This window comes from Oncorhynchus tshawytscha, linkage group LG18 (genome assembly GCF_018296145.1).
Source record: "Oncorhynchus tshawytscha isolate Ot180627B linkage group LG18, Otsh_v2.0, whole genome shotgun sequence".
Taxonomy (NCBI): Eukaryota; Metazoa; Chordata; class Actinopteri; order Salmoniformes; family Salmonidae; genus Oncorhynchus; species Oncorhynchus tshawytscha.
In genome coordinates, this window is record NC_056446.1 from 34,869,731 (window position 1) to 34,882,262 (window position 12,532).

The following is a 12,532-nucleotide window of genomic DNA, read 5'->3' on the forward strand; positions in this document are numbered from 1 at the left end:
CTTGTGGTTTAATTTAATTCTCCATACTGACCAATGATTATAACGGTGATTCTGATCCAACCATTAAGTAATACATTCTGCCTTTGGCCTGAGAGGATGGACGTTCAATGTGTAGCTAGATGTAGAAGGCTATTGTTAACGAGCTAACGTTACCCATGAAAGGAAGTTAGGCTAGCAAGCAAGCATTTTAGCTAGATAGCCTATGACAACAACAAATACAAGTGTGCACTGTATGACAGAGTGATAGACCGTTTCATCAACATGAGAGGAGGATGGCATTGGTGTTTCTTTACAAGTAGGGTGAGTCAACATGTTTTTTTCTACTTGCACAAACACATGCACACACAGAGAGAGAAATCAGAAACATGGACAGCCACATCATATTTAGGTTACATTGATTGGACTAAATAGTTTTTGCCATCTTTTAGTTGTCCGTGTATTAGACTAAGCATACAGTAGGTGATTTGATGATGTTGAAATGTTGCTAATAGTGGAGGTAGCTCCTGTTTTCTTAGCGACTTGCGAGAACTCTCTGTGGTTCTAAATCAATAGTTGTTTAGTGTTCCGAAAATGTCAGAAACATTAACTTGCTTGACCATGCTGTAGGTCATGTAACTGTTACATGCTATATGCTTTGTGGACTTCACCGGACAGGGGTTGTTTTCCAGTTTTGTGATAAAACAAAGGTGTGTTTGAACTTATTCTGCCACTGTGTCCTCTTATTGTCTCTGCCTTTAGGCCTATATATCACGTGTCAAGTATATGAAGCAAACAACGCAATTATCACAACACTTAGGTTGTAATATGGTACATTTTTTTTTGCTTCCCCAGTGATTTTACCCACGCACCGCTACTGTTGTCAAAGGCTTATGAAAGCTGTGTGGAGTTGTATTCGTCTCACTGGATGGAAGGAGTCACTGTAGTTGTATTAGTCTCACTGGATGGAAGGAGTCACTGTAGTTGTATTAGTCTCACTGGATGGAAGGAGTCACTGTAGTTGTATTAGTCTCACTGCATGGAAGGAGTCACTGTAGTTGCAACGTCATTAAATCCAGTGGTGGTGGTCTCAGTTTATTTTAGAAACTGTAAAAACAATTTTCTCTGGTTTAAGACTGGATGTCTGCCAAACATATCCCTTCTGGGAGATGATATTAGACCAAAAAAAGATTGTGTGTGTGTGTACGCGTCCGTGCGTGTGTGTGTTCCTCCACTTCCTTGTGTGTCTACACGTGCACACACGCGCGTGTATGTGCCCTTGCCACTCGTTTGTGTACTGAGGCTTAACACCCAGTCTCCCAGGTGGAAAGGCTATAAGGAGCACAGAGAGGATGACCTTCCTAATCAGCCCAACTCAACCTTCGTCTCTGCCCACTGTGCCCAGGGCCCATCTAGAGGACACCTTCTTGGAGCAGCTGGTGCCAGCCCCTGTACCATGGAAGTTGATGGGCTCACCATGGCATTTAAAGAAGGACAGCCAAAGAGCAACTGTCACTCAGGAGGGAGTGGGGATAAAGACAGAGGGAGAGAGAGACAGAAAGTGAAAGATCAAGATAACGAATGTGTATGTCAGACAGAAATATTGAAAGAGGGAGGAGGAAGAGAGAGAAACACAGAGAGAGTATTGTGGAGATCGAAACAAAAAAGATTTGGAGACAGTTTGAAAGACAAACAGAGCGAAAGAAAGAGTTTTATAAAACTTCAACAGAGAGAAACAGACAAAAAGGACAGAGAAACGGCAAGAGGATTGTTGTTTTGAATGGACATGACTTTCTCCTTCCCTCTATTTGGCTGGCTTCAATTAAATTCTGTACCATTTTCCCCCAGTGTGCACTTGTTCACTGTAACCTATTGGATGGTATAGATCGAGTGGACTATTTTGATTTCAATAACGATTTAATTTATGAATATAGAGAACATATATTTGGCACATTTTTCAATATATTGTTGTACATAATATATTCAACTTGCATGTCAAAGATCCACCGTCTCTGCTAGTATTAAAGTTATGGCCATTTTACATAGAGAAATTTGCATAGTAGGCAATGTAACCAATCACAGCCTTCCTTTTACTCGTCCCTTTTTGTCAGTTTCTCTCTGTTGAAGTTTTATAAAGATGGCACCAACAGACATGGCAGCTTCTAGCTCCTAAGAAACTTTGCAGTATTTCCGCGACGGGGCTGGCTTTTCGTTCACCTCTTCAAACTCAGGATGGTTAAGAAAAGGATTACAATTTGTGAAAATCCCCCAAATTATGGTATTTTTTGTCTGGGTTTCATGAGGAATCAGAAACTGTCTAGTTTACACCAATCCAATGATTGTATATTCATGAGGGTTTAAAGTATAAGGCCACGTCTCAATAGTTTAGAATGGCTTCCCCCTCTCAGTTCATCTCATCCTTATCTTCTCTGATCCGACAACATTGGATGAGTAGAAGTAATACAGCAGAAAGGTTATTTGGATATCAACTCTCACCTATCTTTGTTTTTAGATCTGCATAAACTAACGAAAGGACCCAAGAGGTGGTCATTTGGGTCAAAGAAGGGTGAGTGTAGTCAATGTGAAATAGCTAGCTAGTTAGTGCTAGTTAGCTGTGTGTGCTAGACCAACATCCATTGTCCTCTAGACCAACGTCCATTGTCTTCTAGACCAACATCCATTGTCCTCTAGACCAACGTCCATTGTGCGCTAGACCAACGTCCATTGTGCGCTAGACTAACGTCCATTGTGCGCTAGACTAACGTCCATTGTGCGCTAGATTGTGCAGGTGATATCACCCCACTCTGATACATAGCAGTCGTTGTTTCCGTTGCTCTCCCATAGCTTTTGTGGAGTGACAGGTAACATTGTTGTTAGTAACAGCAGATTGCTAGTTTGATGCAACCTAACTGGTATGTTACACTAGCCCAGCTCCTATTCATGCTAAATAAACAGGGGCATAACCAGTGCAGCTCAGCGTAACATTACGCTCTGGTTCTATTTTCAAGAATTTGACATGGAGCTCACGAGAACGCGAACACTTGAAGTGGACTCTGCTCACGCTCTGTTCTGCATTGGCCAAAAGTTGCGCATCCAGTGTAGCAGGTTAAAGTCCCAGTGTTTTCTCCACACCCCAGTATAGCAGGTTAAAGACCCAGTGTTTTCTCCACACCCCAGTGTAGCAGGTAAAAGACCTGTGGTTTTCTCCACGCCCCAGTGCAGCAGGTAAAAGATCCAGTGTTTTATCCACGCCCCAGTGTAGCAGGTAAAAGACCCAGTGTTTTTTTCTCCACGCCCCAGTGTAGCAGGTAAAAGACCCAGTGTTTTATCCACGCCCCAGTGCAGCAGGTAAAAGACCCAGTGTCCACGCCCCAAAGGTAAAAGACCCAGTGTTTTCTCCACACCCCAGTGCAGCAGGTAAAAGACCCAGTGTTTTCTCCACGCCCCACTGCAGCAGGTAAAAGACCCAGTGTTTTCTCCACGCCCCAGTGCAGCAGGTAAAAGTTATTGTGTTTTCTCCACACCCCGGGGCAGCAGGTAAAAGTTCTGCTGTTTTCTCCATGCCCCAGTGTAGAACATAAAAGACCCAGTGTTTTCTCCTAAGTAACCCTCTTCCCTCCGTCTCTCTAGGTGAGACCCATGACAAGGACATCCAGGTGGTGGAGTTACCCATCGTGGACAGCCTTCAGCCCCGCCCCCCCTACCTGCCCTTGTCCATCCCTGAAGACCTAGCCCAGCGCCTCCACCGGCTCCATGGTGACCCATCCGTGTGGTGGGTGTCTCAGTTCGTCAAGTACCTGGTCCATCCTCAGGCCTGGCTGGAGAAGGAGATCCTGGATACCACAGCCAAGCTGGGTTTCAGGCATCCCATCATAGGGTACGTACTCTTTTTTTTGTCTGTCTCTTATGAATTTCAGTTTCCGTTGTTCTCTTTCTCTGTTCTTTTGTGTCTGTTTCTCCCAGTCTGTCTTTCTGACTCTCTCTCTCTCTCTCTCTCTCTCTCTCTCTCTCTCTCTCTCTGTTTCTCTAGCCCTTTTTGTCTGTGCCTTTCTGTTGAAGTGTAAAAAACTCTTTCTATGTCTTTATTTTTCTTTCTCTTTCAAACTGTCTCCAAATCTCCACAATACTCTCTGTTTCTCTCTCTTCCTCCTCCCTCTTTCAATATTCTTTCTGACATACTCATTCGTTATCTTCATCTTTCTCTATTTCTCTCTGTCTGTCACTCTGCCTTTATCTCTCTCTCTATCCACCATTACCATTTCCAGCCCTCTTTCATTCTCCCTCTTCTACGTTATGTCTCTTTGAATCATCCTCCCTTCTTTACCAATCAAACATTCTCTTTCATAGGATTATACACCTTCTATTCTTCTGTCTTTCACCTACTTTTGTCTTTGTCTCATTTATTTTATTCAGCACTGTCTCTGTTTCCCACCATTCTCTCTCTCTTCTTTATTCACATCTCTATCCCTTTGTCGTCTCCTCATCTCCTCTCCTCACTCTCCCCCTGATGTTCTAATACACTACCTTTCAAAAGTTTGGGGTCACTTAGAAATGTCCTTGTTTTCCATGAAAACATACATGAAATTAGTTGCAAAATGAATAGGAAAGATAGTCAATACGTTGACAAGGTTATAAATAATGATTTTTAATTGAAATAATAATTGTGTCCTTCAAACGTTGCTTTCGTCAAAGAATCCTTCATTTGCTGCAATTATAGCCTTCCATACCTTTGGCATTCTAGTTGTCAATTTGTAATTTAATCTGAGGAGATTTCACCCTATGCTCCCTGAAGCACCTCCCACAAGTTTGATTGGCTTGATGGGCACTTCTTACGTATCAAACGGTCAAGCCCACAACAGCTCAGTAGGGTTGAAATCCGTTGACTGTGCTGGCCACTCCATTATAGACAGAATACCAGCTGACTGCTTCTTCCCTAAATAGTTCTTGCATAGTTTTGAGCTGTGCTTTGTGTCATTGTCCTGTTTTAGGAGGAAATTGGCTCCGATTATGCACCGTCCACAGGGTATGGCATGGCGTTGCAAAATGGAGTGATAGCCTTCCTTCTTCAAGATCCTTTTAACCCTGTACAAATCTCCCACTTCACTACCACCAAAGCACACCCAGACCATCACATTGCCTCCACCATGCTTGACAGATGGCGTCAAACACTCCTCCAGCATCTTTTCATTTTGTCTGCGTCTCACGAATGTTCTTCTTTGTGATCCGAAGGTCAGCATCCTGGAGTCGCCTCTTCATTGTTGACGTAGAGACTGGTGTTTTGTGGGTACTATTTAATGAAGCTACAAGTTCAGGACTTGTGAGGCATCTGTTTCTCAAACTACACACTCTAATGTACTTGTCCTCTTGCTCAGTTGTGCACCAGGGCCTCCCACTCCTCTTTCTATTCTGGTTAGAGCCAGTTGGCGCTGTTCTGTGAAGGGAGAAGTACACAGCATTGTACGAGATCTTCAGTGTCATGGCAATTTCTCGCATGGAATAGCCTTCATTTCTCAGAACAAGAATAGACTGATGAGTTTTATAAGAAAGGTCTTTGTTTCTGGCCATTTTGAGCCTGTAATCGATCCCACAAAAGTAGACTAGTCTTCTTCTTTAGACTAGACTCAACCAGTCTAGAAGACCAGGTTTATTGCTTCTTTAATCAGAACAACTGTTTTCAGCTGCGCTAACATAATTGCAAAAGGGTTTGCCAATGATCAATTCGCCATTTACAGTGATAACTTGGATTATCTAACACAACGTGCCATTGGAACACAGGAGTGATGGTTGCTGACAGTGGGCCTCTGTACGCCTACAGTGGGGCAAAAAAGTATTTAGTCAGCCACCAATTGTGCAAGTTCTCCCACTTAAAAAGATGAGAGATGCCTGTAATTTTCATCATAGGTACTCTTCAACTATGACAGACAAAATGAGAAAAAAAATCAGAAAATCACATTGTAGGATTTTTTATGAATTTATTTGCAAATTATGGTGGAAAATAAGTATTTGGTCAATAAAAGTTTATCTCAATACTTTGTTATATACCCTTTGTTGGCAATGACAGAGATCAAATGTTTTCTGTAAGTCTTCACAAGGTTTTCACACACTGTTGCTGGTATTTTGGCCCATTCCTCCATGCAGATATCCTCTAGAGCAGTGATGTTTTGGGCCTGTTGCTGGGCAACACAGACTTTCAACTCCCTCCAAAGATTTTCTATGGGGTTGAGATCTGGAGACTGGCTATGCCACTCCAGGACCTTGAAATGCTTCTTACGAAGACACTCCTTCGTTGCCCGGGCGGTGTGTTTGGAATCATTGTCATGCTGAAAGACCCAGCCACATTTCATCTTCAATGCCCTTGCTGATGGAAGGAGGTTTTCACTCAAAATCTCATGATACATGGCCCCATTCATTCTTTCCTTTACACGGATCAGTCGTCCTGGTCCCTTTGCAGAAAAACAGCCCCAAAGCATGATGTTTCCACCCCCATGCTTCACAGTAGGTATGGTGTTCTTTGGATGCAACTCAGCATTCTTTGTCCTCCAAACACGACGAGTTGAGTTTTTACCAAAAAGTTCTATTTTGGTTTCATCTGACCATATGACATTCTCCCAATCTTTTTCTGGATCATCCAAATACTCTCTAGCAAACTTCAGACGGGCCTGGACATGTACTGGCTTAAGCAGGGGGACACGTCTGGCACTTCAGGATTTGAGTCCCTGGCGGCGTAGTGTGTTACTGATGGTAGGCTTTGTATCTTTGATCCCAGCTCTCTGCAGGTCATTCACTAGGTCCCCCCGTGTGGTTCTGGGATTTTTGCTCAAGAGAATCCCTCTGTCCTAGGACTCTGTACCCCTCCCCTTACCCTTCTCAATCTCTCGTTCCCTTTTTTCTCTCTGATCCAGGAGTGTGTACAGATATAATTTGCAGGGTAGATAAAGGTGTTTGTAGCTCCAGTGAGCATCCTGAGGACTAGGCTGAATGATCTTAGGACAGTTCTGGTAATTGGGCTCACTGCGGTTTTTTTTCTCTCATTCTCTCACTTTCCTTTTCTTTTTCTCTCTCTCTCTCTCTCTCTTTCTCTCTTTCTCTCGTTCCCTCTCGCTCTCTTGCACGCCAGTTCACCCGATCTCTCCCTTTCTTTCTCTCTCTCATTCCCTTTGTCTCTACCTCTCTCTTTTCTGAACCATAGATAGATGTGTTGTGTAATGAGGGATTAAACAAAGAAAGCACTCAGTTTCACAAACACATGCAGCGCTGCTCTTTATTCCTTTGTTTGCTTCTTTCTCGTTCAAACCCCTTCTCTTCTTCTTCTTCTCTTCTTCTTCTTTCTTCTTCTTCTTCTTCTTCTTCTCTTCTTCTTCTCTTCTTCTTCTTCTCTTCTTCTTTCTTCTTCTTCTTCTCTTCTTCTTTCTTCTTCTTCTCTTCTTCTTTCTTCTTCTTCTCTTCTTCTTCTTCTCTTCTTCTTCTTCTCTTCTTCTTTCTTCTTCTTCTTCTCTTCTTCTTCTTCTCTTCTTCTTCTTTCTTCTTCTTCTCTTCTTCTTCTTCTCTTCTTCTTCTCTTCTTCTTCTTCTCTTCTTCTTCTTCTCTTCTTCTTCTTCTTCTCTTCTTCTTCTCTTCTTCTTCTTTCTTCTTCTCTTCTTCTTCTTTCTTCTTCTTCTTCTTCTTCTTCTTCTTCTTCTTCTTCTCTTCTTCTTCTCTTCTTCTTCTTCTCTTCTTCTTCTTCTCTTCTTCTTCTTCTCTTCTTCTTCTTTCTTCTTCTTCTTCTCTTCTTCTTCTCTTCTTCTTCTTCTCTTCTTCTTCTTCTCTTCTTCTTCTTCTCTTCTCTTTCTGCCTTTCTTTTTCACTCATTACTCCTACATTGACAAATTTGTTCTTTCTATCTTTCTTCTTTCATTCTTTCTTTCTATCTGTTTTTCTTATTACATTTTTTCTTTCTTTCTTTTCTGTCTCTCTCTCTCTGATTATCGGCAAGACTAGCAAGGGCACAATGATGCTGCCTAAATAATTACAGTGCTAGCTGATAGTGAACGTATTGATTGAAAGTGTTTCTCTCCCCCTCAATCTCCCCCTCTCTCCCTCTCTCTGACCCTCTCTCTCCCTCCCGTATCTCTCCAATCCTCTCCCCATCTCCCTTCCCCCTCTCCCCCCTCTCTCCCTCCCATCCCCCTCTCTCCCTCCCTCTCCCCCTCTCTCTCCCTTCTACTCCCCCTCTCTCTCCCTCCTTCTCCCCCTCTCTTTCCCTTTTTCTCCCTCCCTTTCTCTCTCCCTCCCTCTCCTCCTCTCTCCCCCCTCTCACCCTCTCTCTTCCCCTCTCGCCCTCCCTGTCCCCCTCTCTCTCCCTCCCGTCTCTCTCCAATCCTCTTCCCCTCATCTCTCTTCCTCCCGCTCTCCCTCTCTCTCCCTCCCCTCCCTCTCCCCATCCCTTTCCCCTTCTCTCCCCCTCATCTCTCTTCCTCCTTCTCTCCCTCTCTCTCCCTCCCCCTTCCCCTTCCCCGTCCCTTTCCCCTTCTCTCTCCCTCATCTCTCTTCCTCTCTCTCCCCCCTCTCTCTCCCTCCCGTCTCTCTCTAATCCTCTTCCCCTCATCTCTCTTCCTCCCGCTCTCCCTCTCTCTCCCTCCCCTCCCTCTCCCCGTCCCTTTCCCCTTCATCTCTCTTCCTCCTTCTCTCCCTCTCTCTCCCTCCCCCTTCCCCGTCCCTTTCCCCTTCTCTCTCCCTCATCTCTCTTCCTCCCTCTCTCCCCTCTCTCTGAATCCCATCTCTCTCCAATCCTCTCCCCCTCATCTCTCTTCCTCCCGCTCTCCCTCTCTCCCCCTCTCTCTCCCTCCCGTCTCTCTCCAATCCTCTCCCCCTCATCTCTCTTCCTCCCTCCCCTCCCTCTCCCTGTCCCTTTCCCCTTCTCTCTCCCTCCCTCTCTGTAGGGTCCATGTTCGGAGGACGGATAAGGTGGGGACGGAAGCAGCATTCCACCCTATAGAGGAGTATATGGTTCACGTGGAGGAACAGTTCCAGCACATGGCCCGACGTTTCCATGTGGACAAGAAACGAGTCTACCTGGCAACAGATGACCCTTCACTACTGCAAGAGGCTAAGACCAAGTGAGAAACCACCAATACCCTAATAATGAATAATGAAAAGGGAGTGAGTGTGGTGTGTGTGTGTGTGGGTGCGTGTGCATGGGTGCATGCGTGTGTGTTTACATGCATGTAGGTGTGTGTATGAGCGTGTATGATTGTATTTCTGTTTGTATGTAGAAGGCCATATAGTATGTGCAATGCTGTGTCCGTCAGGTACCTAGACTATGAGTTCATCAGTGATAACTCTATCTCGTGGTCGGCCGGTCTGCACAACCGCTACACTGAGAACTCTCTGAGAGGAGTGATCCTAGACATACACTTCCTGTCACAGACTGACTTCCTGGTCTGCACCTTCTCCTCACAGGTAGGGGTGCCATATCCGAAACAACACCATTTATGGGAATATACAGTACATTATTCAATAACATATATTCTTACCTACCTGAATAGCCAACTCATATTGTCATTGTCATGTTAAACAAGGGCCATAAGAGATGGCATGACAACTGTGGTGGTTAATTACTTTACAATAAAATGAGGAGAGACAAATGTATCACACAAGTCTGAGTTCTAATTAAGCTAAATCTTTATTCACATATTAATAAGGGAGCAGGTCAGTACAACACACACATACAACGTGAATCGATTGAGTGCTCTACGATAAAGATGTCTGGTCGACGAATCACCCTCAGATGATTCGTTTAGAGCCCAGAGACAAAGAATACAACACCTTTTTATAACAAAGTACATCCTCCTGAATATTCATGACAAACAACAGATGTATGGAATGGGTCACAAGGTTAAGATTTGCATGAAATATACTGATAATTCACAGCAGACAGTATCTACTGTAAAGACTGTTCTCATTGTGTAGAAACCAGGGTCTGGCCCCGAGCCATCTCTCCCTGGTACCTCATAGAACAGAAACACCAACTTGTTCTATGGAATGCGGTCTTGTTAGGTTCATCACCCAAGGCATCGTAAATCTTCTGACAGCATTAAGCCCCTAGAGGCCCATTCTCAGAAGAACATACACAGATAAGAATGTTCTAATAACCCCCTATTCTGTTGCATAAAACAACCATTTGATGCAATTACAGTATTATAACATAATCTTGCAATTTTGCTCTCATACAACACAAACAGATCTGGGACCAGGTAACTTTTTCATCTGAATAAATCTAAACAGCCATATACACGGAATGTAATTAAGTTAACATGATTCTTCACACTTCCTGGTCTCACTTCCTGTTTCTTGCATACCTACTTCCTGTTTCCTGTAACCCTGTACCAGGTGTGCCGCGTGGCCTACGAGATCATGCAGACGCTGCACCCGGATGCCTCCTCCTTCTTTCACTCACTAGACGACATCTACTACTTCGGGGGCCAGAACGCCCACAACCAGATCGCCATCTACCCCCACCACCCCCGCAGCCCAGAGGACGTACCTCTGGAGCCCGGTGATGTCATCGGCGTGGCAGGGAATCACTGGGACGGCTACTCAAAAGGGGTCAACCGTAAAATGGGGCGCACCGGTCTCTACCCATCCTACAAAGTCAAGGAGAAGATCGAAACTGTAAAGTACCCCACGTACCCCGAGGCAGACAAGCTGCTCTCAAACTCTCAACGGAAGTGAAGAAGGAAGGGAAGGATGAAAATAAAAAGAGAGCGAGACACTCTGAATCAGTTAGACTGCACATGTTGTGAACAGAGAGAACAGTGGGAAAGGGAGAAAGAGATGGAGGTGATTAGACTGCACTGAGAATGTGTGGGCCTGCCTGTGGGCATTTACTTGTGTGTGAGTGTGTATATCTGGATGTGAATCTGTAAATTGCGGAATCTTGCACCTGCCACCACCCTGTCCCGGTGCACACAGATGGGTTTTATAGAGAAATAGGAAGGAACATTGATTTCAAACGAGCCTGAAAACAATTAAAGGTCCGTAGCCGACAACACTCACTCTCCAAGGCAGACTGGGAATGGGACTATCCAACTGGGACTATCCAATCAGGGCAAGCCTTGGATCGATAAAAACAAATATTTAAAAAGCCTTGGATCGATGACTGGAAAACAATTATAAACAAGAAAAAGTTACTTGTTTTAATTTTTATTAAATTATTTTGGTGGTTTAAATTGTATTCTTGCCTTCTTTTGTCTCTCCTTTGTTCATGAATGTTTCTGGTATCTTCCTCTTTCCATATTCACTCACTGCGTTCCTCCCTTCTCCTTTCGCTCCAACAGTCCTACATCTCCAACAGTCCTACATCTCCAACAGTCCTTCATCTCAACAGTCCTACATCTCCAACAGTCCTACATCTCCAACAGTCCTTCATCTCAACAGTCCTACATCTCCAACAGTCCTACATCTCCAACAGTCCTTCATCTCAACAGTCCTACATCTCCATCATCTCAACAGTCCTACATCTCCAACAGTCCTACATCTCCAACAGTCCTACACCTCAACAGTCCTACATCTCCAACAGTCCTACATCTCCAACAGTCCTACATCTCCAACAGTCCTACATCTCAACAGTCCTACATCTCAACAGTCCTACATCTCCAACAGTCCTACATCTCAACAGTCCTACATCCCCAACAGTCCTACATCTCAACAGTCCTACATCTCCAACAGTCCTACATCTCCAACAGTCCTACATCTCAACAGTTCTACATCTCAACAATTCTACATCTCCAACAGTCCTACATCTCCAACAGTCCTACATCTCCAACAGTCCTACATCTCCAACAGTCCTACATCTCCAACAGTCCTACATCTCAACAATTCTACATCTCCAACAGTCCTACATCTCCAACAGTCCTACATCTCCAACAGTCCTACATCTCCAACAGTCCTACATCTCCAACAGTCCTACATCTCCAACAGTCCTACATCTCCAACAGTCCTACATCTTGTATCCTCATGTGCAATTATTTTTATTCCACCTTAATGTGCTTTTTAACATGTTTGTGTCAGGTGCTGGTGCGTTGTACTGTATATGATGTGTGTGTGTGTGAAAGATTATGAGAGATGCTGTGTGTGTTTGTGTGTGTGTGTGCTCTATGGTGACCTATGATGACCTTTGAACTATGGTGACCTATGATGACCTTTGAACTATGGTGCACACAGAAGCCCTCTTCAGGCTCACCAATGGACTCCACCGAGCTAATGTCCTTTTCACATCTCTACGTCTGTTCAGTCCGTCTGTTTGTTGTTGTTGTTTTTTAGTTCTAACATTCATGTTTCAAATAAATTAGGAAAAAAAGAGATGCCTATGTTGACAATGCTATGTTATTAGAGGTTTGTAGTCGATCGTGATGAAGACCTCTATGCTCAATGCTTCCATTGAGCTTCCTCTATGCTTCCACCTCTATGCTCAACCACCACCCCGCCAAAAAAAATATCCTCTTAAATGTGTTATGAAGGTTGTTATGGATGACACTGCTACTCTCATGAAGGTCGTTATGAATTCTTCAATAAGAAC

General features: G+C 44.1%; 1 protein-coding gene across 1 annotated transcript in view; it reads left to right on the plus strand.

The window, feature by feature from the left end:
* The window catches only part of LOC112237275 (alpha-(1,6)-fucosyltransferase), a 189,347-nt gene extending 177,030 nt beyond the window's left edge, over window positions 1-12,317 (plus strand). The window contains exons 7-10 of the mRNA XM_042300977.1: window positions 3,607-3,853; window positions 8,895-9,071; window positions 9,264-9,414; window positions 10,345-12,317. Of these exons, the coding sequence (XP_042156911.1) occupies window positions 3,607-3,853; window positions 8,895-9,071; window positions 9,264-9,414; window positions 10,345-10,686 (917 nt within the window). The 3' untranslated portion in view covers window positions 10,687-12,317. The remainder of the gene's footprint in view (window positions 1-3,606; window positions 3,854-8,894; window positions 9,072-9,263; window positions 9,415-10,344) is intronic.
* Window positions 12,318-12,532: the final 215 nt, after the last annotated feature.